General features: G+C 50.1%; 3 protein-coding genes and 1 long non-coding RNA gene across 5 annotated transcripts; 1 reads left to right on the top strand and 3 right to left on the bottom strand.

Moving 5' to 3' along the window:
- Positions 1-494: 494 nt before the first annotated feature.
- Positions 495-2,677, bottom strand: LOC125117329 (sterile alpha motif domain-containing protein 1-like). Its single transcript, XM_047763127.1, has 2 exons — positions 2,052-2,677; positions 495-671 (listed from the first exon to the last, which is right to left on the bottom strand). The coding sequence occupies exons 1-2, from the start codon at positions 2,675-2,677 to the stop codon at positions 668-670; spliced, it is 630 nt and encodes a 209-aa protein (XP_047619083.1). The 3' UTR covers positions 495-667.
- Positions 2,678-7,591: 4,914 nt separating this feature from the next.
- HOXA1 (homeobox A1) lies at positions 7,592-10,328 on the bottom strand. 2 transcript variants are annotated; one of them, XM_047763624.1, is made up of 3 exons: positions 9,873-10,328; positions 9,575-9,669; positions 9,034-9,094 (listed from the first exon to the last, which is right to left on the bottom strand). In XM_047763624.1, the coding sequence occupies exons 1-2, from the start codon at positions 10,227-10,229 to the stop codon at positions 9,610-9,612; spliced, it is 417 nt and encodes a 138-aa protein (XP_047619580.1). In that variant the 5' UTR covers positions 10,230-10,328; the 3' UTR covers positions 9,034-9,094; positions 9,575-9,609. The 2 variants fall into 2 exon arrangements, with proteins under 2 accessions (XP_047619579.1, XP_047619580.1); XM_047763623.1 differs by having other exon boundaries at positions 7,592-9,094; positions 9,575-10,328.
- Positions 10,329-10,414: 86 nt separating this feature from the next.
- On the top strand, positions 10,415-14,537 carry LOC125117625 (uncharacterized). The gene is made up of 2 exons (XR_007132666.1): positions 10,415-10,697; positions 14,073-14,537. It is a non-coding gene; the product is annotated as an uncharacterized LOC125117625 (long non-coding RNA).
- Positions 14,538-14,982: 445 nt separating this feature from the next.
- Positions 14,983-17,763, bottom strand: HOXA2 (homeobox A2). Its single transcript, XM_047763622.1, has 2 exons — positions 16,429-17,763; positions 14,983-15,753 (listed from the first exon to the last, which is right to left on the bottom strand). Exons 1-2 carry the CDS (start codon positions 16,829-16,831, stop codon positions 15,014-15,016), a joined length of 1,143 nt encoding a protein of 380 aa, XP_047619578.1. The 5' UTR covers positions 16,832-17,763; the 3' UTR covers positions 14,983-15,013.
- Positions 17,764-21,331: the final 3,568 nt, after the last annotated feature.

Genomic DNA, 21,331 nt, shown 5'->3' with positions numbered 1-21,331 from the left:
ACGAAGTGTTAAGTGGTAAACTTTGAGGAGTAGCCCCTTTGGGTGAGGATGAATTATGCTTTTCCTTTTTCCTTTAAATGTAAGTTGTGACTGGATTTGTGGTATAAAAAATAGCCAAATGAAAACGAGGGGGTGGAACCTCATGCATTCAAATGTTTGCGACCATATGGATGCTAGCTTTCATGGAGACAGCACATCTGTATTTTACACTGAATATTTCTAATTTTGTCCATATGTTAGCCATGGCACAGACATAATTTGAGACTATAAAGGGTATCTTTCTTCTCCCCTTCACCAATTAGTGTCAGATATGAAAAAAAGACGTTTACTAAGTTAATCCTCTCATTGACTTTATTGTTAAATTTGACCTCTCTCTTTAGCTTTATTTTCATTCTTATATTTGCCATTGGCTAATTTTCCCAAGGATGGAAAGCTACAGTTTCCATATATATCTGATATTCAACAGTCAGTTTCTCCAGCTCTTAATTCCTTACCAGTGAGCAATTTTCCACTATAGTCGCTGTTGAAACACTCACAGTCTGGTAACTCTTTGTAGAGGATTTATGTGGCTGACCCTGTGGAGCAGCATCACAACAAGTGGATAACAATTTGGATCCTGGGTACAGTGGACAGGTTACTACTTAACATCTCAGACCTCTCCAGTTCCTTATCTGAAAAATGAAAATTAAAAAAAAAAAAGAAAAGAAAATGGGAGTTTCCGTTGTGGCTCCATGGTTAACGAATCCGACGAGGAATGATGAGGTTGTGAGTTCGACCCCTGGCCTCAGTCAGTGGGTTAAGGATCCAGCGTTGCTGTGAGCTGTGGTGTAGGTTGCAGACGCAGCTCGGATCCCATGTTGCTGTGGCTCTGGCATAGGCCAGCAGCTACAGCTCTGATTAGACCCCTAGCATGGGAACCTCCATATGCCTCAGGAGTGGCCCTAGAAAAGACAAAAAAAAAAAAAGAAAGAAAATGAAAATAACAACAATCCTTCCTTCTTGGGGCTGATTAAATGAGTTAATGTATGTATTTGACATAGGGCTTGGCTTAGAGTAATCCTGAATGAATACCAGATTTTCAGGATACTGGAAAACCGCATAAATTTTAGAGGATAACTTAAAAGTCAACAAGGGGAGTTCCCATTGTGGCTCAGCCGTAATGAACCCAACCAGTATCCATGAGGATGCAGGTTCGATTCCTGGCTCCACTCAGTGGGTTAAGGATCCAGCGTTGCCACAAGCTGTGCCATAGGTTGCAGATGCAGCTGGGATCCAGTGTTGCTGTGGCTGTGGTGTAGGCCCACAGTTGCAGCTCCGATTCAACCCCTAGCCTGGGAACTTCCATATGCCTCGGGTGTGGCCCTAAAAAAAAGAAAAAAGAAAAAAAAAGTCAACAAGAACATTAGCCTTATTTTATACTTTAAGAATCTCAAAGTATAGAAAGGTTAAGTATCCCGCCCACGCTTATGCTGTGAATTCGAAAAGACTAAACAGGCGCCCTGAATTCCAGTCCGGAGCACTTTCCACAGGGACTGCCCCCAAAGTGCTGGCGGTCCAGAGTCCTGCCCTCAAGAAGCTTAGGATCTCTCAAGAGGGAGCCAAGACTAACACACACGGATAGTCTAGCTCACAACCGCAGTTATGTGTTCTAGAACAAAGCTTCCTGTGCAAACGGTGGAATTCTGAGAGGCTCAGCCGAAAGAGTGCGAAGTAGTACAGGAAACATTCTAGAAACAAGTGAGACTTGAGGCAAAGCAGGGTTCGACTCCATAACTGAACGCGAGGTTATCTGAGAAGCAAGGATGCTTTGCTGAGCAGAGGAGTACTTGTCCTTCTAGGAACATTCACTCATGTTGAGAAACTTTGAGTCATCACACCTGCAACCCCCACCTCCACCCTCAAACGCCAAAGGTGAACTAGAAGGGAAATGAATGTATTACTCAGTGGAACACAGTTTGAAAATATCTGGGAGGAGGGGGCAGGCATGCAAGAAAGTCGCGCCTCGCCCCCTTTCGAATTAAAAAGGTGGACTAGAGGGCTAGGCTTCCCACCTGCATTCTCTCCTGGGGGGAAACGTCCTGTCCAGCACGCCGGGGGGTGGAGGGTTCCCGGGCGGGCCGGCCGGCCGAGGACTAGGAGGAGTCTGACGCCACCCTAGGCCGCAGCTCTCAGCTCCTGCGACTCTGTGCCCGGAGCACCGGGACGCAGGGGTGCCGGCGGCGAAAGGAGGAGGAGACGGGAAGCGCAGCGGGCCCCTGAGACGAGGCGGAGCTCTCGGCCGCCCGGGGGCCGCGCCCCGACTCCGGGGGCGTTCACGGTCAACCGCGCGGGCGCTGGGGCCGGGCTCGGCGCGCCGGCCCCGGGAAGGCCCGGATGCTGCCGCCTCCGGCGCCGCGGGGGTCCCGCGGGGACGCGAAAGGAAGCCACGACGTCTGCTCCGGAGTTCGGGGCGAGCAGGCGGGGAAGCCGTGGGGGACGGGCGTCGTAGCCGTGACCGTGACGTCGGGGTGCCCCTCCACCTCCACCGGCCCCCGGGGACACGGCGGCACCCCCGCCCCCGCCGCCGGCCCCCTACGGCCGTGGCACCGGCCGGGTCTCCGCGCGCGACGCAGCGCCGCCCCCACGAGCTGAGCGCCCGCCGCGCTCTCCCCGCGGCTGCCCGGGTCAAGGTCCCCATTTGCTCTTCGGAATGGAAAATCCCCGCGCCTGGGTTCCCAGAACCGCCTCGCTGATGGGTGGACTGGACGGCAGGGGAGGGGGTCCTGTACCATTTTAAATCATTGCTTTCTGCCTTCTCGTAATAGGGCTGTGGCGATTTTTCTTTTAAAAAGCAGCCGGTCGTAATTTCTGAAATGCTCAGCGCGGCTGAAAAGTATCTCGATTTAAAAGAAAAAAAAAATCATCCAATAGTTTCCCCTTTATCTTCTGTTGCAAACACCTGCGTGGTGTTTTGTGTTTTGTTTTGTTTTTTAAACTAACCAAATAACGACCCAAACCTAAAAGGAAGACGTAAAACAATCTGATTTCTATAGATTAGCTTTATGGCGAGACGTTTTACCAATACATTTTTAACAAGAAAAATGTAATGGGATGTTTAAAAAAGAGAGATTGTATTTTAGATATGGTGATCTTTTCATTATTTACAATAAGCCCACATGCAGTCTTTCCAGAATATTTTGTGGGATGTAATTGGGATTTGGGGTGGGGTGGGGTGGGGTGGGGTGGGGTGGGGTGGGGTGGGGGGAGGAGTTCATAGGCTAACGTCTACCGGGCAGAGGTGCTTGATTGATCCTTGGTTTTCAGTTCTGCAACCTGAAGGTCAGCTATATTTGATGGCTGATGTTATTAAAAATAAGGCTCTAAAACGCTAGGGATTCCAGTTAAGCTTTTCAAACACTGACAGCCGCAGATGTCCGTTTGGGCAGCGGGTTCTGCTGAGATCAGTAGGGCTCCACCGAGAAAGGAAAACGTGGCAGGTTGTGTTGCAAGGAAACTTTATGTTCATTGTTTGGGCTTTTGGGGGGGGGGAGTGTGCACGTGCTTTAGGTGCACCCAAGTGAGTCGTGAAGAAAATTAAGAAATTTGGTCCAGAACAATTCAGGAGGATGTGCTGTGCCACAAACCAAATAAAAACAAACACGAAAAAGATTCAGTGTTAAGACACCCCCATGGAATATTCCTCTCTAAGCCCTTCCTGGCCAATACCTTCTGACAATTTAAGAGAGGTTGAACTTCAGTGCAGGCAATTCCTCTTTCATTTATTCTTCCGTAGTCTAGGTTTAAAAACAACAGCAGCAACAAAAATGTATGTGTGTTGAACATTGCCTGCCCACCCTATTTTCATTTTTATATTTTAAGAACATATGTTTTTACCAGCAAGTAGCCCAACATTTTGTTGTTCCAGCAAGATGGTAGAAACTGCCCATCTGCCCTACAGGGAGATTGTTTCACAGATTCAGTAATGCCGATGACCTCAAAATCAAAGACTTGACTGAGTGGGTGGCTAGTAAACCAGAAGTGGAAAAATTTAAACAATATCCAACCCGAAACAAATCATGTAGAATAAATGGGAAGGAACAGAATCAAAAAAGGAATTTAGAATTAAGTGCACTGGCCTCAGGTTCTAAACTGCTCTGTTGTTTTTTTTTATTTAGGGATTAGGAGTGTTGAGATTATGCGCTCTGAGTCAGATCAACCCATCTCTAGGTGCCTTGTCTTTCTGACTCATAAAAATGACAATTGGGTAGATGGATTCCTTTCAGTTCTGGTCACCTAGGCACAAGAAGTTCTAAGGCAGAACTTTTGTGTGCTCTCAGAAATGCAGGCAAAAAGTAGATTCTCTACAGCAGAGGGTCACTCTGTGTAGCTATCTAGTGAATATCTTATCTGATAGGAACATGCTAATTCATGTTCTCCTGTGTATTGAAAAGGAAAAAGCCATAGCATTGCTAGGAGTGAGAGAGGTACGTTACCATCCCATCCAATATAAACAAAGATGCTGTTCATGCCCTAATTTCAAAAAATTTTAAACAGAAGTGTTGCCTGTCATTCAAAACAGTAAATTAAAACTCAGGCTCCTAAAGCTTCTACTGCAAGGATGATTGTTCTTCAGGAAGAAACACAAACAGCAGTGACCTTTTTTTTTTTTTCCACAGACGTGCTCAGCCATCAGAAAAGCTTAATAAATCCTTATTTAGTATGCATTTATGCAGTGATTACATGAACTTTGACCCTTGAAGAGCTGTAGCAATTAGCTTCAGTGTCCAGCATCTTCTCCCACCATTCCCCACTGGCTTCCTTGGTTCCTTTTTCATCTCAGCAGTTTGTGTGCTAGGAGGGCGTAAAATTTTAAAGTTGACTTTCCACGTGAGGAATTTTCTTCTGCACAAGTTCCTGCCCCCTCTGCTCCTCCCCACTCCCGTCTAAACAGCCATCGCAGATGAATATTGGGCCTCTGATTTCGATATTACTCAAACGCAAATGGATTTCAATTCAATCTTGCCCTGTACTTTCACAAAGAAGATAAACTCTAATGGCCCAAAGAGCTTCATTTCATAGCTCGTGGCACCTGAAATAAATCGGATCTCTTCTGTCAGGCTAATTTAACATTTTTAAAATATTCAACGTAATTTATTTTAAGTCAAATGAAACCTAGTGGGTTGGCAGAAAGCTAGAGGCGGCAGCAGAAGGGCAGCAGGAAAGCCCTCCCCCCCCAAAAAAAAAAAGCTAGGAAGGGAGAGGAAAGTGTTTTAAGTTTCTAGTAAACACTGTTTAGCAAAAGAATAATAGGAAAGTTGCCCCTTTCCCAAAGAGGGATGGAACTATAATTGTTGCCTTTAGCGGAGAGCTCAGATAAACCGCTGGGACTCATTCTAAAGTGACCCATCACTGCATTCATCTCTTCTTGAACTTTCGGTGAACCTGAGATTAAACAGGGGTGAGCAGCTAAGCAGTTTGTTGTTAGCAGCCTTTTCAACAACCCTTTCAGACTGAGTAAATATTGATCGGTTTGAATCTGATTGCCCCAGAGGAAAACACCACGGGCATCTGAATAGCCTCCAAAAGTAAACTTTCAAAGGTGAAGCTGAGAGCAGACTTTACAGCCACAGCACGATTTCAACTCAGTCACTTTGGGGGACACCCTGAATTTCTGGAGCACTTTGAATGAATTTGAGAAAATTGAGGAAAAAAAGCATCTGAAACCTGGAATTTTATATTGCAATTATCCCAAGTCCCTAATCGAGACTCTTGTCCTTTTTAAATTTATCAATCAAATGTTATTTCCTGTTTCCCTCTTCTGTCTTCTGTCGTTTCAGTTACCATGGCTGTCATTTTTCAAGGAGCTAGCTGTGCCCCTCTGAGACCAAAACAGAAAAAGAGAAACCTTGAAATAGGAGGTGTTAAGCACCTTTGATTTAATCGATTGGGACAACTAAAAAGATACAAATGTTTTCCTCGTTGAAAGGTATATTAATGTTTCCTAAATGCATTGCTTGTTAACTGATTTATTCCACCACCTAGAGAAGGCTTGGGATGTTTAGCCATAATTCATTGTTCTCTCTCTCAGCTACATTAAAACCAGCACCTTGAAGATTGGAATCTCCGGGATTCCAGCAGGTCGGCCCTGCTTTTAGATATTGAAATCTCGGCAGTGGCATGCAAATGACACTTTAACACATTAAAGTATTTGGAACCCAGCCATCTGTTTTGCTGTGTGGCCTTACACTAATAAACAAAAGATACTGTATAGGGCCAGGAGGGAAATGAAAGAGAGAGTTGGCTGACTTTGAAGTTCTCCTCCATCCACTTGAGTCATTTAGAAGCACCCCCCCCCCCCGCCCCAGAACCCAAAAGCCGAGGGGAGGGCACCGGGTGCCCTTGATATGGCCGCAGCAACTGGCTCACTCCCTTTGACGGGGAACTACAGGACATCTCAGGGCTGCTCTAGCAGGCCTGCAGATGACAAGTTTTTGTAGGATTCTCCCCCGCCCCCGCCCCGCGCGCCCCCGCCCCCACCAAACCCCAGCCCATCCTTTGTAAAACACCCTTTGGAGAGGAAGGAAGTATTATTTGTGATGCTGTAAAAATTCTGCTCTACTCTTGGGGCTAAATTAAGGCCCCAGAAATGTGTGAAAGTAAAGGAACAGTGGCAAGAGGTCTAGAAGGAGAGCCACTTTGAACTCTTTGATTTCCTGGCTTCCTCTACTTGAGAGCAGCAGACACAAGCATTGGTCAGAAGCAGCGCGGATATTGACAGACTTCAGGATGGCATCCACAAGTCCACCTGGAGGAATCTGTTGAGCCCAGGGAAGAAGTTTTTAAAAATGTTTTCCAGGTTTTGTCCTATGGATTTAGAACTGTAAACCCACTCTAGCCATGATGGCGGTGACGTTAAAGCCCAATCTGATGGGAATGAGATGTGTAACCCAGAAGGAACGGGGGTAGGAGTTTAAAAAGTGGCAGGAAGGGGCGGAGAAGGAAAGACGCCAGGGTTTACTCAGAACAGACCACACTCGATTTAAAGGGTGGAATATTTGGCACACTGTCACAGCCAATCCAAAAAGGAGGAAGAGGGGTTGAATGGGAGCCCCATCCCCAAACAGCTTTATACTGGAGCCAGTTAAATGTGAATCTCTTAGCTCTTGGTTCACTGCTGTGAGGAAAGACTGACTGAAGAGTCTCGCCTTTGAAGGGGATTCTGTTTATATATACGTCAACATTCAGTTGGAGGTGAAAAGGTTAGCACTTGACCCAGGAAGTATCTATGTTTGTTTCAAAAATAGATCTGCTTCATCTATTTCTTCACCATTCATTTTTTCCATGATGGACTCTGATGATCGTAAAGGAACTGCTGCTGTTTTTAAAGAGAATCAACCTATTACATGCACATTGGTTAGGTGCAATTACACTCATTGGGGAAGCATCAGCTCCATATGAAAAGTATTTCCTTTTTTTTTTCTTTTTTTCAAGAAGAGGCCCATCTCTTTGAAAATACACAACACCCTTCTCCCCTTCCCCACAGGAAAGGAGCCAACTTTGTAGGGACCAACAAATTGTAGCCAAGCCAGACACACAGATGCTTAAGCATATCTGAAACTTGAATATATTTATTACAGACATCTTAAGACCCGTAAACTCTGCTCTGGATCACATCCTTCTGGGATCTCGGAGCTGTTCATGATTGTACAGGAAATGGGAACTATCACAAAGGATAACTGATAAAACTCAGTGTGGTACTTCGGGAACATCAAGACATTGTGCGACATGCAAAAGACTATTCACGAATCACACAAAATATACATTCATTGTGCCATCCATCACATTAACAACTGAGCTAAAAATACATCATATCCAGCTACAATAACTGTGGAGGGAAGAAGCTGGTGTGAAATAATACGTTTGGGTCCTGAATACTCCAGCGCAAATTTGAAAGAGTGTGGCCAGAGAAAGGAGAAAGGCGTGGGGATGGAGAGAGACTCAGCCCAGGGAGCCAGGTTTCTGACCCTTTATGCTGCAGGCTTTCTTAACTTGCTGAAAGAACAAACGGAGGCGACCCTCTGAGGCCTCTGATTGATTTTACTGGGAGCTTTTAGTCTTTAACCTATAATCACATACAAAGTTGTACCAGCTTGGAGAGTTTGCCCACCCTATTTTCATCCCTTAATCTAAACATTTCTAGAAAATCTGTATAAAGATAAATCTTTCAGGACAAAGTATTTACAACCAGCAGACTCACACACATGAAACTGAGTTAAATTAAGGGGTGAATTAATTGTGTAAACACGCTCATAGTGCATCTCTTCCTCATGAGCTCCTGGACTCTCTTCTCTCTCTGTCCTACTTTAAGGGCAGAGTAGGGGAGAACTGTAAATACACGGTTAGATAAAAGATGAGAGGCCTCCCTCTGACATGTTTCTGCTGGCAAAGGAGACTATTTTCCAAAGGGCATCTGAAAGGAACTGTAGGTTCTGTCAAAGAAATCTCCTAAAAGTAGGGGCGTTAGGGGCCTTGAGAAAATTGATGTTGGCACTCAATTTGCATTGCGGAGCTAGCACTCCCCTGCCCCCACACCAGTCTCTAATCCAGAATTCACTGGAAACACAGCATCCTGGCCAGGAGTTCCCCAGATAGGATCAGAGAGGAAGAGAGAGATTGTAAATGGACAGGAAGATAAGCTAAGAATGTGCTTTGGGAAAGAAGTCCCAGCCGGAAGAGTGGAGTCTGGGGCTGGGGCGGCCTCAGTGGGAGGTAGGTAGAGTGTCTGAGGTAGCAGACCCCGGGGAAGGAACGCAGGGCGAGGAGCTGGACTTCTCGGAGGATTCCTCGGCCTTCTCCTCACTTCCCGGTGGGGTGGCTGGAGAGATGGGCAAGAGGCCCTCCTTCTCTCGTTTCTTCTGCTTCATTCGGCGGTTCTGGAACCAGATCTTCACCTGGGTCTCATTGAGCTGCAAGGACGCGGCAATCTCCACCCTGCGGGCCCGCGTCAGGTACTTATTGAAGTGAAACTCCTTCTCCAGCTCCGTGAGCTGCTTGGTGGTGAAGTTGGTCCGCACCGCGTTGGGCTGACCCACGTAGCCGTACTCGCCAACTTTCCCTGAGGGCAAGTGGAAACGATGGGGAAAAAAGGGGAAAAAATTTATATTCGATATGAGAGTCCCTGTAGGCTGCAGAGCAAGATTCAGGCAAAGGGGGAATCAAGAATTTCTCAACACAAGCTGGGCTTGGGAGGGTGAGTGATGAGGTGTAAAGCGTTCATCTGAAGTCACCCATTAGCATGGTCAGACCAGTGATTAATGGAGCCTGGAGATATTAACACACACATACACACCTACCCACTTTCCCACGTCCTACTTCCAAAACCTCTAAAACTCAGCCCCCTTGGAGACACAACAGTCCCAGATGTTCCTTTGTGCCAACCACACCTGGGCAGCCTCCCAACACCCTACAACACCGGTGGGAAGCAAGAATTTTAAAGAAAAAACAAAACAAAACCTTGATTAATTTTCCTTGGAAACTAAGCATACCGGCTCCTTCCTGAATAATCAAGGATCATTCATGGAATGGCAAGACTGACCTGTTTTGGGAGGGTTTCTTTTGACTTTCATCCAGTCAAATGTCTGCGCTGGAGAAGACGTCTCTGATGCAGGGGAGCGGCAGGCTTCTTGGTGGCTGGCGTGGAGAGGGGACAAGGAGTTATTATACGTGGCCAGGGCCAGGCTCTGATGCTCTTGTCCATATGAGTGGTGAATGTACTGAGGCGAGCCCACCGCGCCCCCGGCATAACCCTGGTGGTGGTGGTGATGCTGGACCATGGGAGATGAGAGATTTCCAGAGTAAACAGCGGGAGCGCACGTGGGGTACCCACCACTTACTTCTGCTTCCTGATTTAATGCGTAGGAGCTGTAAGGCGCGCCAAAGTTCTGCGCGCCGTAGCTTGGACCACAACTCGAGTGGGAGTAGGACACCCCCAGGTTCCCAGGAGTCTGGTAGGTGGCCGGCTGGGGGTGGTGATGGTGGTGGTGGTGGTGGTGGTGGTGGGGCGGGCTGATCTGCACTCCCCTGCCCACTAGGAAGCGGTCGTCGCCGCCACAGCTATTGGCACTAACCGCGCACGACTGGAAAGTTGTAATTCCATGGTCGGAGGGGTAGGCTCGTGCTGAGCAGGTCCCGGAGTCGCCACCGCTGAGGATGGGGTATTCCAGGAAGGAGCTCATTCTTGCATTGTCCATCTGTCACTGAGTGACCGGGTCCTGCGAAGCCCTGAGTGACCGTGCCAACTTTCTCACTTCCTCCATGGGGCCGGAGAAGAAAAATGATATGAATGTACAGTGCGCAAGAGGGGGGGCGGGAGGGCGGAGGGCGCTAGGGGAGGGGCACGTGACTCTCTCAGCCAATGGCGGAGCCTCCTGCGAAAGTTTGCTGGCTCCTGCGGTGATGGATCACCCTTTCAGTGGCATTTAAATCCCCGGCGCTCCTCAGTCTAGGTGACGCGCAGTCGCCCCCCCAGGCAGCCCGGGCGGCAGCAGCAGCTGCGGCGGCTGCAGGGGCAGATTCCGAGCGTTGGGGCGAAGGGGAGCAGGGGCTGCCTTCTGCGAGTGGCCGACTCCGATCGCCCCCCTCCGGGAGGTGGGGGCTGAGAGCCATCCTCGGTCACCGCCCCCCTCCCCACCGTGCACAGAAAGAGGAACTGGCGAGAGGTGAGACGCCAAGAGGGCTCCGCGCTCTCTTGGGTCGGGAGTCAGTGGGAGGGAGGGAGCTGGGCCGCCACTTGCACACTGGCTGGCTGAGCCCGGAACGCGAGGAACTGGAAGGGTCGCTCCCCGGGCGCTTTCACTGCCATCCCTTCTGTGATGCCTTGGGGCAGTGAGGAGCGCCAAGAATGGTGGCGGGGGACGAGGCTGGGCCATCAGGTCTCCGGAAGGAGAGGGAAGTGCGCAGAGGGCTGGCTGGGGGGAACCCGAGTGGGCGTGGAGGGGACAAGCGCAAGAAAGGAAACTTCCCTCTCCCTGTAGGGTCTTGAAGCCCCCGTTCCTCCCCCCACCCCCACGAGCTGTTAGCGTGGCAACGGGGAGCTGCTGTAATTCGATGCTCGGGAACGGGTGAACCTTGGGAGCTAAGCTTGCCGGAAAAGGCCGGGGGTGGCCCGGCTCTTCGCCCTCCCTCTCCCCTCGCTCTCCGCCCCTTTCTCCTCCCCACTCTGCTCTGCTCTGGGAGCCCTGCGGGATCCGGAGCAACTCTGCTGCCGGATTTTGAGGGGTAGGAGGCGGGGGAGAGAGATGACGCTAGCCGACGTGGCCAGCGTGGGGGCCGGGCCGTGCGCTGCAGGCCATCTGCCGGCTCCCTAGGACCCAGGAGCCTGTGTACACCGACCTGGGCCTCAAAGGGCGAGACCACAGTGAAGTACGATGAACTCCCCCTCCACCTCCCCTCCCACCCCGCCACCCCCAGAAACGTTTCTCGTTTCCTGGAGGCGAATGTTAGGCATGCTAGAGCTTCCTTCATCCACCCCCCCCATTCTACTGCACAGCTGAAGTGGGGGTGGGGGCTGGCAGGTGGGAGGGGCAGTGGACAGATGGCTGATGGTGGACAGGACATTTTCTTCTTCCCCAACAACACCTCCTCCCTTTTGTAAACTGGCTGTGTGGTTCCCTGTGTGAACCTTCAAGTCCTTCCCTAGAGAGACACGTGCAAATCTGAGCGTCATCCCAGGACAGGGGTCCTGTTCTCCATCACGCTCAGCCTACCCGGATGCTGACGGGGTCGTTAATTGCTGTTTACTATTAAGTTTCATGTCGACCCTGGGCTTGTAAAGAGAAAAGGCCAAACAGGCCAAGAATTGATGCATCCTTCAGATAAAAGAAATCCAGACATCATCCAAGAAGCTTTGCAGCAAATACCCTATAGATTTTACTCTGATCATGTTCACCACATTGGAATCTGACAGATCAAATTTATCTGAGGGTGGAATGTGTATTTGGGGTTCCCACTCCTCTCTACTCTTCCCTCTCCAGTTAGAAGGAAGTTTTGCTGGAGGCAGGCACATTGCAAATGGGTTGGCCTTTTAGGTTTCTGTCTGTGTTCGGTGCTCCACATGGAGAAGTTCTCCCCTAACCTGTCCCCCCCAAGAGAGAGAACTCTGGCTGTCATTTGACTGTGGTTTCCCTCCGTAGCAAAGGGGCATTTTCCCTAAATATTTCCTTCCGAAAGGGTATTTTCCTGTGACCTTTGACCCATCCCCGATCCTGGTTAAGAGGGAGCCAGGAAAGGTCACTCCGGCCCCAATTTCAGCACCTGGGGAACCTCCTCCTGGAGAACGGAAAAGGCAAGGCGGATCCCCTGGAGGTGGCTTCCTGGGGAGCGCCAGGCCTCCAACCGGAGGACAGAAGGGGCTCCTGGGGGGGAGGAGGCACGAAGCGAGGGCGTCCGGGCCAGCATTGGATGATTTGCTCTCCCAGCCTAAGCTCCTCGGTACGTTCTCCCCCATCCCCCCCTTGCCTCATTCCTACCCCTTTGTTGGCCTCCTCCGCTCGGGTTTGCACGACCCCCTCGCCGCAGGGCTCGCGCCACAAAGCCACCCCAGTCCGCCACCGCTCTCCTTCCTCCGCTAGTTCTCGGCCTCTGAACGCCTCTCCCTGCACCTCTCTTCCTCCCTCCAGGCCTCTCTTCCCAGCCAGCGCGGGTGGAGTGTTTTTCTTGCGATCCCAAACTTGCGCTCGCACACAGGCCCGCCGCCCACGGGCGGGCGACCCACCCGCCTCCGCTCCCTGCTCCCCGCAGGCCGGGCTCTAGCGGCCGCGGCGGCTCCGCCCGGGCTGGCGGCCCGGAGCGCCACTCTCCCGGCGCGGCGCACAAAGGCGGCCTCTGGCCGCGAGCCCGCAGGCTTCCGTAGCTCCGCCGCTTTCCCCCCTCCCCACCACCACCCCCCACGAAGCCCGGGGCTCCTTCCGCGGGGTCGGAGACCCTAGGTGCTCCGAGCAGGCAGGCCGGCGCCCCAGGACTGGAGCTAAAGTCTCTTTAAACGCCCCGGGAGACGGGGTAAAAGGCGAGCCCGGTCACTATTTAAACGATCGCCTGCAAGCGGTTTGCTGGGCTCAAAGCGCCTCTTTCAGGGCTGTTCTACTGGAAAGAGTAGGAGTGAGGAGGAGGCAAAACGCCGCCGAGGCCGGGAGCTGTTCATGGCAACCGCGGCTCAGCCAAGCTGTTGTTTTAAAAGAGCAATAAAAATGAATTATGACTAAACGCCTTCTAACTTAATGCTTTCGGACGGGGATCCCCGGCAAATACGTAAGAGGATTTTTATTTGTGCATGTGTTCCTGCAATTGATCTCTTTGATGACATTCTCATTCATAGAAAGCGTTTGATTTATGAGCGTAGGATGAATCGCAAACGGCAGCGGCTTAGCTCTGGCCGCGGCCGGGCCGCCTGCTCCGCTCTGCTCCGCGCCTGGGGCAGGAGACCCGCCGGGGTCCTCGCACGCCTCGGCTGCTGCCGGGATTTAGGGGGCAAAGGGGGGTGGGGGTAGCGAGCAAGCCCTTGGAGAAAGATCGCGATTTCCTCGTAACTTCCAAGCCTTGGCTATTGAGAGCCGGGTTTTTAAATCAACCCGCCCCCACACATGTTGCTTACACGCTGCGTTTTCTCACGGTAAGAACATATAGCCATCAGAACAGAGCTCAGTAAGGGAAAATAAAGGTTGGGAGACAGAGGAAGGGAGAAAAAAACAGAACAACCCAGGAACATACCCTAGTTCACATTTTATTGATATTTCATTTAAAGTGCTTTTTCTCGTTTTCTCTCTCTAGAAACTGGGTTAATTTATAACCTAGGGTGCAGAAACACTCCATTTTTAAATCTCATCTTAACTAACCTGACTTCAAAGCTTTAATGACCCATTATTTACCATGTAAACAGATTTAAGAATGAAATATTGATTTTTCTGACCCTGAAAAAAAAAAGAAGAAGAAGAAGAATCCTAGAACGACCGAATCAGAGGATTGGAAAGAATCCTTTCTGAGGTCCATTTTCCTGCTAGTAACCATTGTCTTGTTTTATTTTTGTTTTTCTCTTTTAGGTCTGTTTGCCTGGACCCATCACCAGCCAGGAGACTAACCAACCACACTGAAAATGTTCTGGGATTTGTGGGGGAGGGGTTGGGATGTAGATGTTTGAAGCAAATGTGTATAAATAAATGAATTGCTGATAACTTAGTTTTTGACCTGGAGACTGGTAGATTAAAGAAGCTCCATGTTTCTGCTTCCTGGAGTTGGAGGTTTCTATAGGCACTTTATTTCTCCACTTTGAAAATCTTGGGCTTGGCCCCAATCTGGGGCTGCCCAGTCCCGTTTCGATTACCAATTTAAATCTATGGCTTGAACCTTTACGATGAAAAAACCATATCCATTCCCCTAAAAAAAAAAAAAAAAACCGACACTTCTCAGAAGCCCTAACCTTTTTCTGGCTTTTGTTTTATTGTTGCTGTCTATTGAAGACTTTGAACATGCCCCTTTAATAAATATATTAAAATTGAAAAAGAAAATGGATTGTGACCAGAATTTTATTTACCAAGTTAGACTAAAAGAGGAAAAAGAAACCGTTATGAGCCTTGAGAAAGAGGGGGAGAAAAAAATAAGAAAGCTACTTATAGCAAAGGAGAATTTATTCTACCAAAAATACGCATGACAATGCATCCTAGTGTAATACAAAAATAAAAAGAAAGTGAAGATACAATTATATGATCACTTTCTTGCAGGTCTCATATATTGCTTTTAGAAAATCACATAGAGGTGGTTGGATTAGATTTAAAACAACTAAAACTCCAAAATAACCTGAAAAAGATGGCTCTGAACCTGGGCCAGGGGATCACTAAACAGAAAATCTTCAACATTTAAAGGAGGGAAAGGGTAGGTCAAGAAAAAAAAATAAAATAAAAATCAACTCTCAGAATAAAGGAAGGCCAAACCGCCTGGTCAAAGGGGGTTTTGTTTTGTGATGCTTTGTTTTGCTTTAATGTGTTTAGTAATTCAGATGCTGCAGGTCGATTGTGGTGAGTGTGTCTGTAAAAAAGTCAAAGCTGTCAGCTGAAATGTCTACGGGACTGTCGAGGGAACCTGGCAAACTGGGCGAGACTGCATCTGAAAGCTGCAGGCAGGAATCTGTGGAGAAAACGTTAAAGTCCTGCAAAGAGGGGACCTCGAGGGCCTCGGGACTGTCATTGTTTAGGCCTGAGCCACAGTTCTGGCCCATTGTTGACAAGCAGTTAGGAACAGTGGGTGACTGGTGCTGAAAATGTTTCAGATTTTTCTCATTGCTGGTTAAAGGCGAAACTGGGAAACTTTGGGAGTCGCCATTGTGTCCATTGGGAGCCTGCTGCTGAGAGAGGGCATTTTGCTGAAAAGTGTAACCTTCCCTCTCCAGAAGGGCCCCGGAGACGCTGAGGGCTTGCTCAAAGAGCGACTTCTCTTCCTCGTCCTCCTCCACTTTCTCAGAGTCTTCCAGGCTCTTAAATTTTCCTTCGCTGTTTTGGTTCTCCTTGCACTGGGTCTGCCTCTTGTGCTTCATCCTCCGGTTCTGAAACCACACTTTCACTTGTCTCTCAGTCAAATCCAGCAGCGCTGCGATCTCCACCCTTCGGGGTCGGCAAAGGTACTTGTTGAAATGAAATTCTTTTTCCAGCTCTAAAAGCTGCGTGTTGGTGTAAGCAGTTCTCAGGCGCCGGGAGCCCCCGCCGCTGCCATCGGCGATTTCCAGGGATTCTGCGGAAAGGGAAACCAACAAGAGACACATGCACAGTTGGAGGCGGAGGGGTCCGAGCCGGGTTATTCCGCTGGAGAATAAATAGAGCTGAAAAGATCAACTGCAACAAAATGGCCGCCCCTGGATGCAGAAAAGCTATTGTGCTGCCTTTCCTGGGAGCCCAGCCTGGGGAGACCCCATCTCTTCTACCTCCATCAAATTCCTGCCTGCAGCTCCCCCCAACCTCTCCATCCGGGAGCAAACTTTATATTAGCCACACCACAATTTATAATTAATGCATCAGCTGCTTAGCTGAGCAAGAGCGATCTATCACTCTTCATTACTGTCAAAAAGCCAAACTCTAGGACAACTAGACAAGAGGAGGTCAGTTCCAACTCAAATAAATCATCCCACATTACACAAGTTGGGGAAAGTTCCCCACCCCCTTCTTCAAAATACATATATGTGTATGTATATATATATATATATACACACACGTCTCATGGTGGAGGGCAGGATCCCTTTTCTCGACATCAAACCCACTCCTGAGCCCACAGGGGAAGGGAAGGCAGCCAAGCATCTCTCCCTCTCCCCCTGCTCTCCCAGCCCACGCTCCCCTCCCCCCCAACCGCTCTCGGGGCAGCCCAGAAGGGGAAGAGGATCCCGGGGACCTGGGGCCAAGTCTTTGGACTGACCTTTGTGGCTGAGACAGGCAGGGCCGGTGGCGGCGGCGGCGGCGGCGGCGGCGGCGGCGGCGGCCGAGGCGGGCGGCAGCGCGGTTTTCTTGGCCGCCTTCTTCTCCTTCATCCAGGGGTACTCGGGCGGCTGCAGGGCGCCGGCGGGTACTGGGCTGCCGCGGCTGCCCGCGGGGCTCGGCTTAGGGCGGCCGCCAGCGCCGTGGCGAGGGTGACTGCCCGGGTTCAGGCTGGGAATGGTCTGCTCAAAAGGAGGAGGAATCAGTGTCGAGTGTGAAAGCGTCGAGGTCTTGATTGATGAACTTTGAAATGTATCAGCGACAGGGGGAAAAGATGTCAGGCACTCAGCGAGCGACGGCTGGCTATTGATAAAACCAATCTCTCGCTCAAATTCGTAATTCATGGCCTTCTCCTTGGAGCCCCCTCGGAGAAAAAGTTCCCTCTTCTGGAGGGGCTTTGGGGGGGCAAGGCCCAGGAAAAAGGCGAGCGCGGAGGAAAAAAAAAATCTATCATAGAAGATCGCTGCTGGGGTGTTTTTTTTCTAATTCACTGATTACAGCCGTATGGGGACCGCGCTACTATTAAACTATTGAATTCATGGAGACAAGGTTGAAATTGGACCGAATTGGCTGTCACATGATTGCTTCTGCCCAATGACAATTTGGGCTTTAATCAAAAGAAGCCACTGTCTGTTTGATTGATCCAAAAAAGTCGGGAAGGAACGCCTCATTGGGGGCCAGCGAGGCTTTATTTACACTTTTTTCAGGGCAAAAACACGTATATGTGGGTGTGGGTGGGGATGCCTGGGCGTGCGTGGGGGCGAGGGTGCCTGCCTGCCTCCGGATCAGCAAGGATCTGGTGTGTGCGCCTGGGAGTGTGTGTGAGTGTGCGAGTGCGTGCGAGTGGTGAGCCCTGCTGCGGGTCCCGCCGGAGGCTGCCCTCTGCCTCCCCCGCACACTCCGCGCATTGTTCGGTACTGTCGGGAAGACGCCTCGCACCTCACAAATCATTTAAGCACCTCAGTCTGACGCCTGCAGTCATTAACAAAGTAATCCATTAATCTTCAAAGTTTTGACACCCGAGGGCCCCGCATCCCAGCCACATAAGTTCTGCTAAAGCAGGAGGAAGAGGCAGAAGGAGAGGGGAGATGAGACAGAGAGAGGGAAGGGAGAGAGAGGGAGAGAGGGAGGAAGAGAAGGATTCTTTGGGGGGACCCCCTCCCTTGTATTTCCCTTTTCCTCCTCTGCCTTTTCTAAAACCGGTTCCTGGATCTCAGAACTGATCGCTCTCTGTTTTCCTTCCTGTCTCTTTCCCTCCTTTCCTCTCTTCCCCGTGTTCTGCCCTCTCCTCCTCCCAGTCTCTCCTCTGTCCACCTCTCCCCCCCACCCCCCGCAGGCCCTAGCCCCCCTCCCACAGCTCAGCTCCGAGTCCGCGCCCCCGGACCCCCGGACCCGGCCCATTGTTAGCGGGCTTTTCCAAGACAGCTAAGCATCTGGCTCCAGCGGGAAGCGGAAAACGGGAGGCGGCTCTCCAGGCTTCCCGACCTTCCTGCGCCATCAACTTTTCAGGAGTGGCTGGAGAAAGATAGATGCATGTGCCAAGCGAGACAACAACCCCAGGTCCAAGTGTTCAAATCCCTGTAGCCAGGGCGGCGGCCAGCCAAAGAAATGCCGCCCCGAGCAGGCGCGTGCGGCTCCTGGCATTCTGGGTTTCATACCCGTAGGGCTCGGGTGCGGTGAGTATTTCTGATTTCCAGGAAGTCTGTTGGAAGTTAGCAGCAGGGAGGGAGAAGGCTCTCGCTTGTTCCTCTCTCTCTCTCTCTCTCTTTTCCTCCCCTTTTTCTCCTCATCCTTGTCGCTCTGATTGGGGCTTCTTAGTTCAGATGCGGCGAATGCTCCCTGGCAGCCCGAATTGTCTCCTGCACCTTCTGGCTTCTTGGCCACCAGGGATGTTTGCCCTCGGGTTCTGTTTCGGGCAAAACAGCACCGCGGGTGAGAGAGGGTGACCCAAGGAGGAATTATAAAGGTTCTGTTTCTCTGTTCACTTTCTTTTTTCCAACTCGGAGACTTGAGACTGAGCGCATCTTGTTGGACTGTGCTGGAGGGTTCAAAAGATAACACCTTTAGGTAACCAACAATAACTTTGAAAAAATCCACCTAGCCAGAAAGAGGGGAGGAGGCTGAGAGAGAAATCTGAAGGTAGCTCTTTTCCCCCAAACCCTGAAGATGATGATTCTCTTTTGCTTCCTTTGAAATGGACCGAGTGATCAGACTCCCCCAGGCCGGCCGGCATCGGTGGCAGGAAAATAAATCATTCTGATGGCCAGGGAGAGAGAGATTGTCGGGGGAGAAAAATCTACGTAGAAAACAAGAAAGGCTGATCAAGACACAAGGATAGGACTCCATCTCTGAGGCTAGCGTCTAAGGGGGTTTGGGTTGAAAATTTGATATAAAGTGGCCTCGGTTGTTGACTAGCCCAGAGCATTGCCTTACAGATAGAGATGCTACTTTGGAAAATGTGGGGTTTTTCAGTTTTCTTGCTTTTATTCCAAACAAAGCTCTGAAGGAAGTCTGGGTGTGATCAATCTTGCTCACCAAAAGCCTTGACAGCTTCTGGCCCTTAAGAACACATTTCAGCTTCGAGCTCTTTCCAAGATCAAATGTGGCCGAGCAAAGAGGAGAGCAGGAAACGCAAGTAAATGAGGAAAACTAGTCTTTTTTTTAAAGATTTTTTTTGGCAGCAGAAAGACGTAGGCTACTTTTAGGAAAGGTGCTTTTTGGACTCGGGGATGGTGGCTTTTGGCTTTTGCTTTACCCAGAAAATATTGAGGGGTTAAGGGGAGGGGGAGCACAGAGAGGGAGCAGAGCTGCCCCCATATCGCTGAGGCTTTGTCAGGGGCTGCGTGGGTGAGAGCTTTCTGCTCGCCTCAGCGGCCTTAATTCAAATACCATCTGGAGGAAAACCCTTTTCTTTGACCATTCAACACTGAAATCTTCCCCAAATCTATTACTTTGACTCAGAAAAGATATTTTAATAAGGATTTCCTTTTAATACCTAGGAAGTTGGAGGTGAGATCTATATTTTTCTTTGAAAGCCAAAATGAATGTCTTGACTGGCAAGCTATGGGAAATCATATTGGAATCTCATTTAAGAAATCTCTGCCCCGAGGGAAGGATGAAGCTCCAAACCTCAGTGAAAGAGTAGATTTTAGACACCAGTTCAAACAGTGGTATCCCTGAAAGACTTTCCTCTCTGGGTGGGTACCTCCCCCCCCACCTCCACTGTCCCATATTCTCCTGGGTAATTTTACATGCTTCTCTAAAATTATTGCTGAAAAGGAGACTCCCTTGTCTGCTCAGCCTACTGTGTTCAGATCTGAAAGACCAAAAGGGCAGAAAGCTTCGGTCCTCACAAAGACTGGTCCCCTGCATTTCTGAAGTGCCTCCATATCTCAATAGTGAGGTTGGGGTGGAGTAGGGAGCAAATCTAACCACAGCCTAACTTTTAAAAGAAAAAAAAATAGCAGGAGCTTCAGGAGAGATATGGGGGAAGCACCTCTGGCAGTGAGAGAAGCACCCAGATCTCTACAGCTGCCTGGATTTGCATCTTTCCAGTCTTTTTTTTTTTTTTTCCTAATGTGAGAAGCTTCCTTAAAAGCAGCTCCTTGGGCCCCAGTAGTTACCAAAAAAATAGTTCCACTGCTATTTTTTAAAGCTCATCAGAGGGAGCTTCTCAGGGGGGTGATAGTGGCCATGATGGTGTATGTATATTTTGGATTGCAAACAAAATGGCGACATTTTCCTTCTCTGCCTCTGAAAGATACAATCCAGGGAGATGGGGGGGATCTATTTCTCACATCGGAAGCTCCTGACCCCCAGACGAATGTGGTTCCTCACTTCCATCTTGGGGATGGGGGTGATAGGGATGCAGTTTCTGATTCTGGTTCCTTTTCTGGGCACTGCTTTCGTCTGAAAATGAAAATATTTCCCTTCCCTGTGCCTGCCTTGGCCTCTTCCAGCCAGTCAGTAGGCAGCCCCCTCTTAAATCCAGCAGAATTGTAATGTTTAGCTCCTGTAGCATCAAATAAAAGAAGTACTTGTAAAACTGCATTTTTATTAGAAAGATACCAATCTCCTTTCTCTCTCCCCCTCCCCCTGGGGCCATAAAAGGAGAGCGGGGAGGGAAGGAGAGGAAATAAATCTAGAGAATGCCAAATCCTATATTCTGGGAAGAAGCCAATGCTGGCACTCCAGCAATCCACGGAAGGACTCCGGGAGGTTCCTCAGAGTTCAGCCCTTCTTTTGCTGGAGACCTGGGTGAGCTTCGGTCTCTTCCGAGCCGCCCCGCTCCCACTGATGACTTTAGGAGTGATTCTTTCCTCCTGGCTCGAGAAGGCACAGAGAAGCATCCGCGGAGCGGCCCGGTGCTCCTAGAAAGTGTTCGCCATTCTCCGGGCGGCCAGTGATTTTTCTGGGTTAAGGCGTTGGCTGCTCCTCTTGGACCAGAGGAAGATCGTGGAGCAGAAGACAGCCCTACCTTGTTCCCCACGGGGGCTGCCGGGGCACCTGTGCCCCCCCCCCCGCCCCCTGCACGCCTCGGCCCAAGATGCCTTTGTTTCTCCCGCACTGAACGCGCCGCAACCGCTGTGCCCTCGGCGGGCCTCCGTGGCAGCTGGGAACCAGACAGCCCAGCAGGTTGGCAGCTTGGCGTTTGCTGAGCTGCTGCCGCTAGAAGCTCCGGCTGCCTTCCGGAGGGAGAATTCGGTGAGATCGCAGGCGAGCCGCCCGGCCAGGCCGCACGCGGGAGCTGGAGGGCTGCCTCGGCCTGCTCCGCCAGCTCGCCTCTGCCTGGACTCCACGCAGACCCTTATCTTCGGCCAAAGAATCCCTTCTGAACACAGATA

Source organism: Phacochoerus africanus, chromosome 16, assembly GCF_016906955.1.
Source record: "Phacochoerus africanus isolate WHEZ1 chromosome 16, ROS_Pafr_v1, whole genome shotgun sequence".
In the NCBI taxonomy this organism is placed as follows: Eukaryota; Metazoa; Chordata; class Mammalia; order Artiodactyla; family Suidae; genus Phacochoerus; species Phacochoerus africanus.
This window is presented reverse-complemented; position numbering and strand designations above follow the sequence as displayed.

What these genes read in the sequence shown, in the direction of transcription:
- HOXA2 (XM_047763622.1), bottom strand. Translation starts at nt 16,831, where the DNA reads ATGAATTACGAATTTGAGCGAGAGATTGGTTTTATCAATAGCCAGCCG. An exon ending in TGCCTGTCTCAGCCACAAAG is followed by an intron (nt 15,754 to 16,428) that starts GTCAGTCCAAAG and finishes CCCTTTCCGCAG; the next exon opens with AATCCCTGGAAATCGCCGAT.
- LOC125117329 (XM_047763127.1), bottom strand. Translation starts at nt 2,677, where the DNA reads ATGGGGACCTTGACCCGGGCAGCCGCGGGGAGAGCGCGGCGGGCGCTC.
- HOXA1 (XM_047763623.1), bottom strand. Translation starts at nt 10,229, where the DNA reads ATGGACAATGCAAGAATGAGCTCCTTCCTGGAATACCCCATCCTCAGC. An exon ending in AAGAAACCCTCCCAAAACAG is followed by an intron (nt 9,095 to 9,574) that starts GTCAGTCTTGCC and finishes ACTTGCCCTCAG; the next exon opens with GGAAAGTTGGCGAGTACGGC.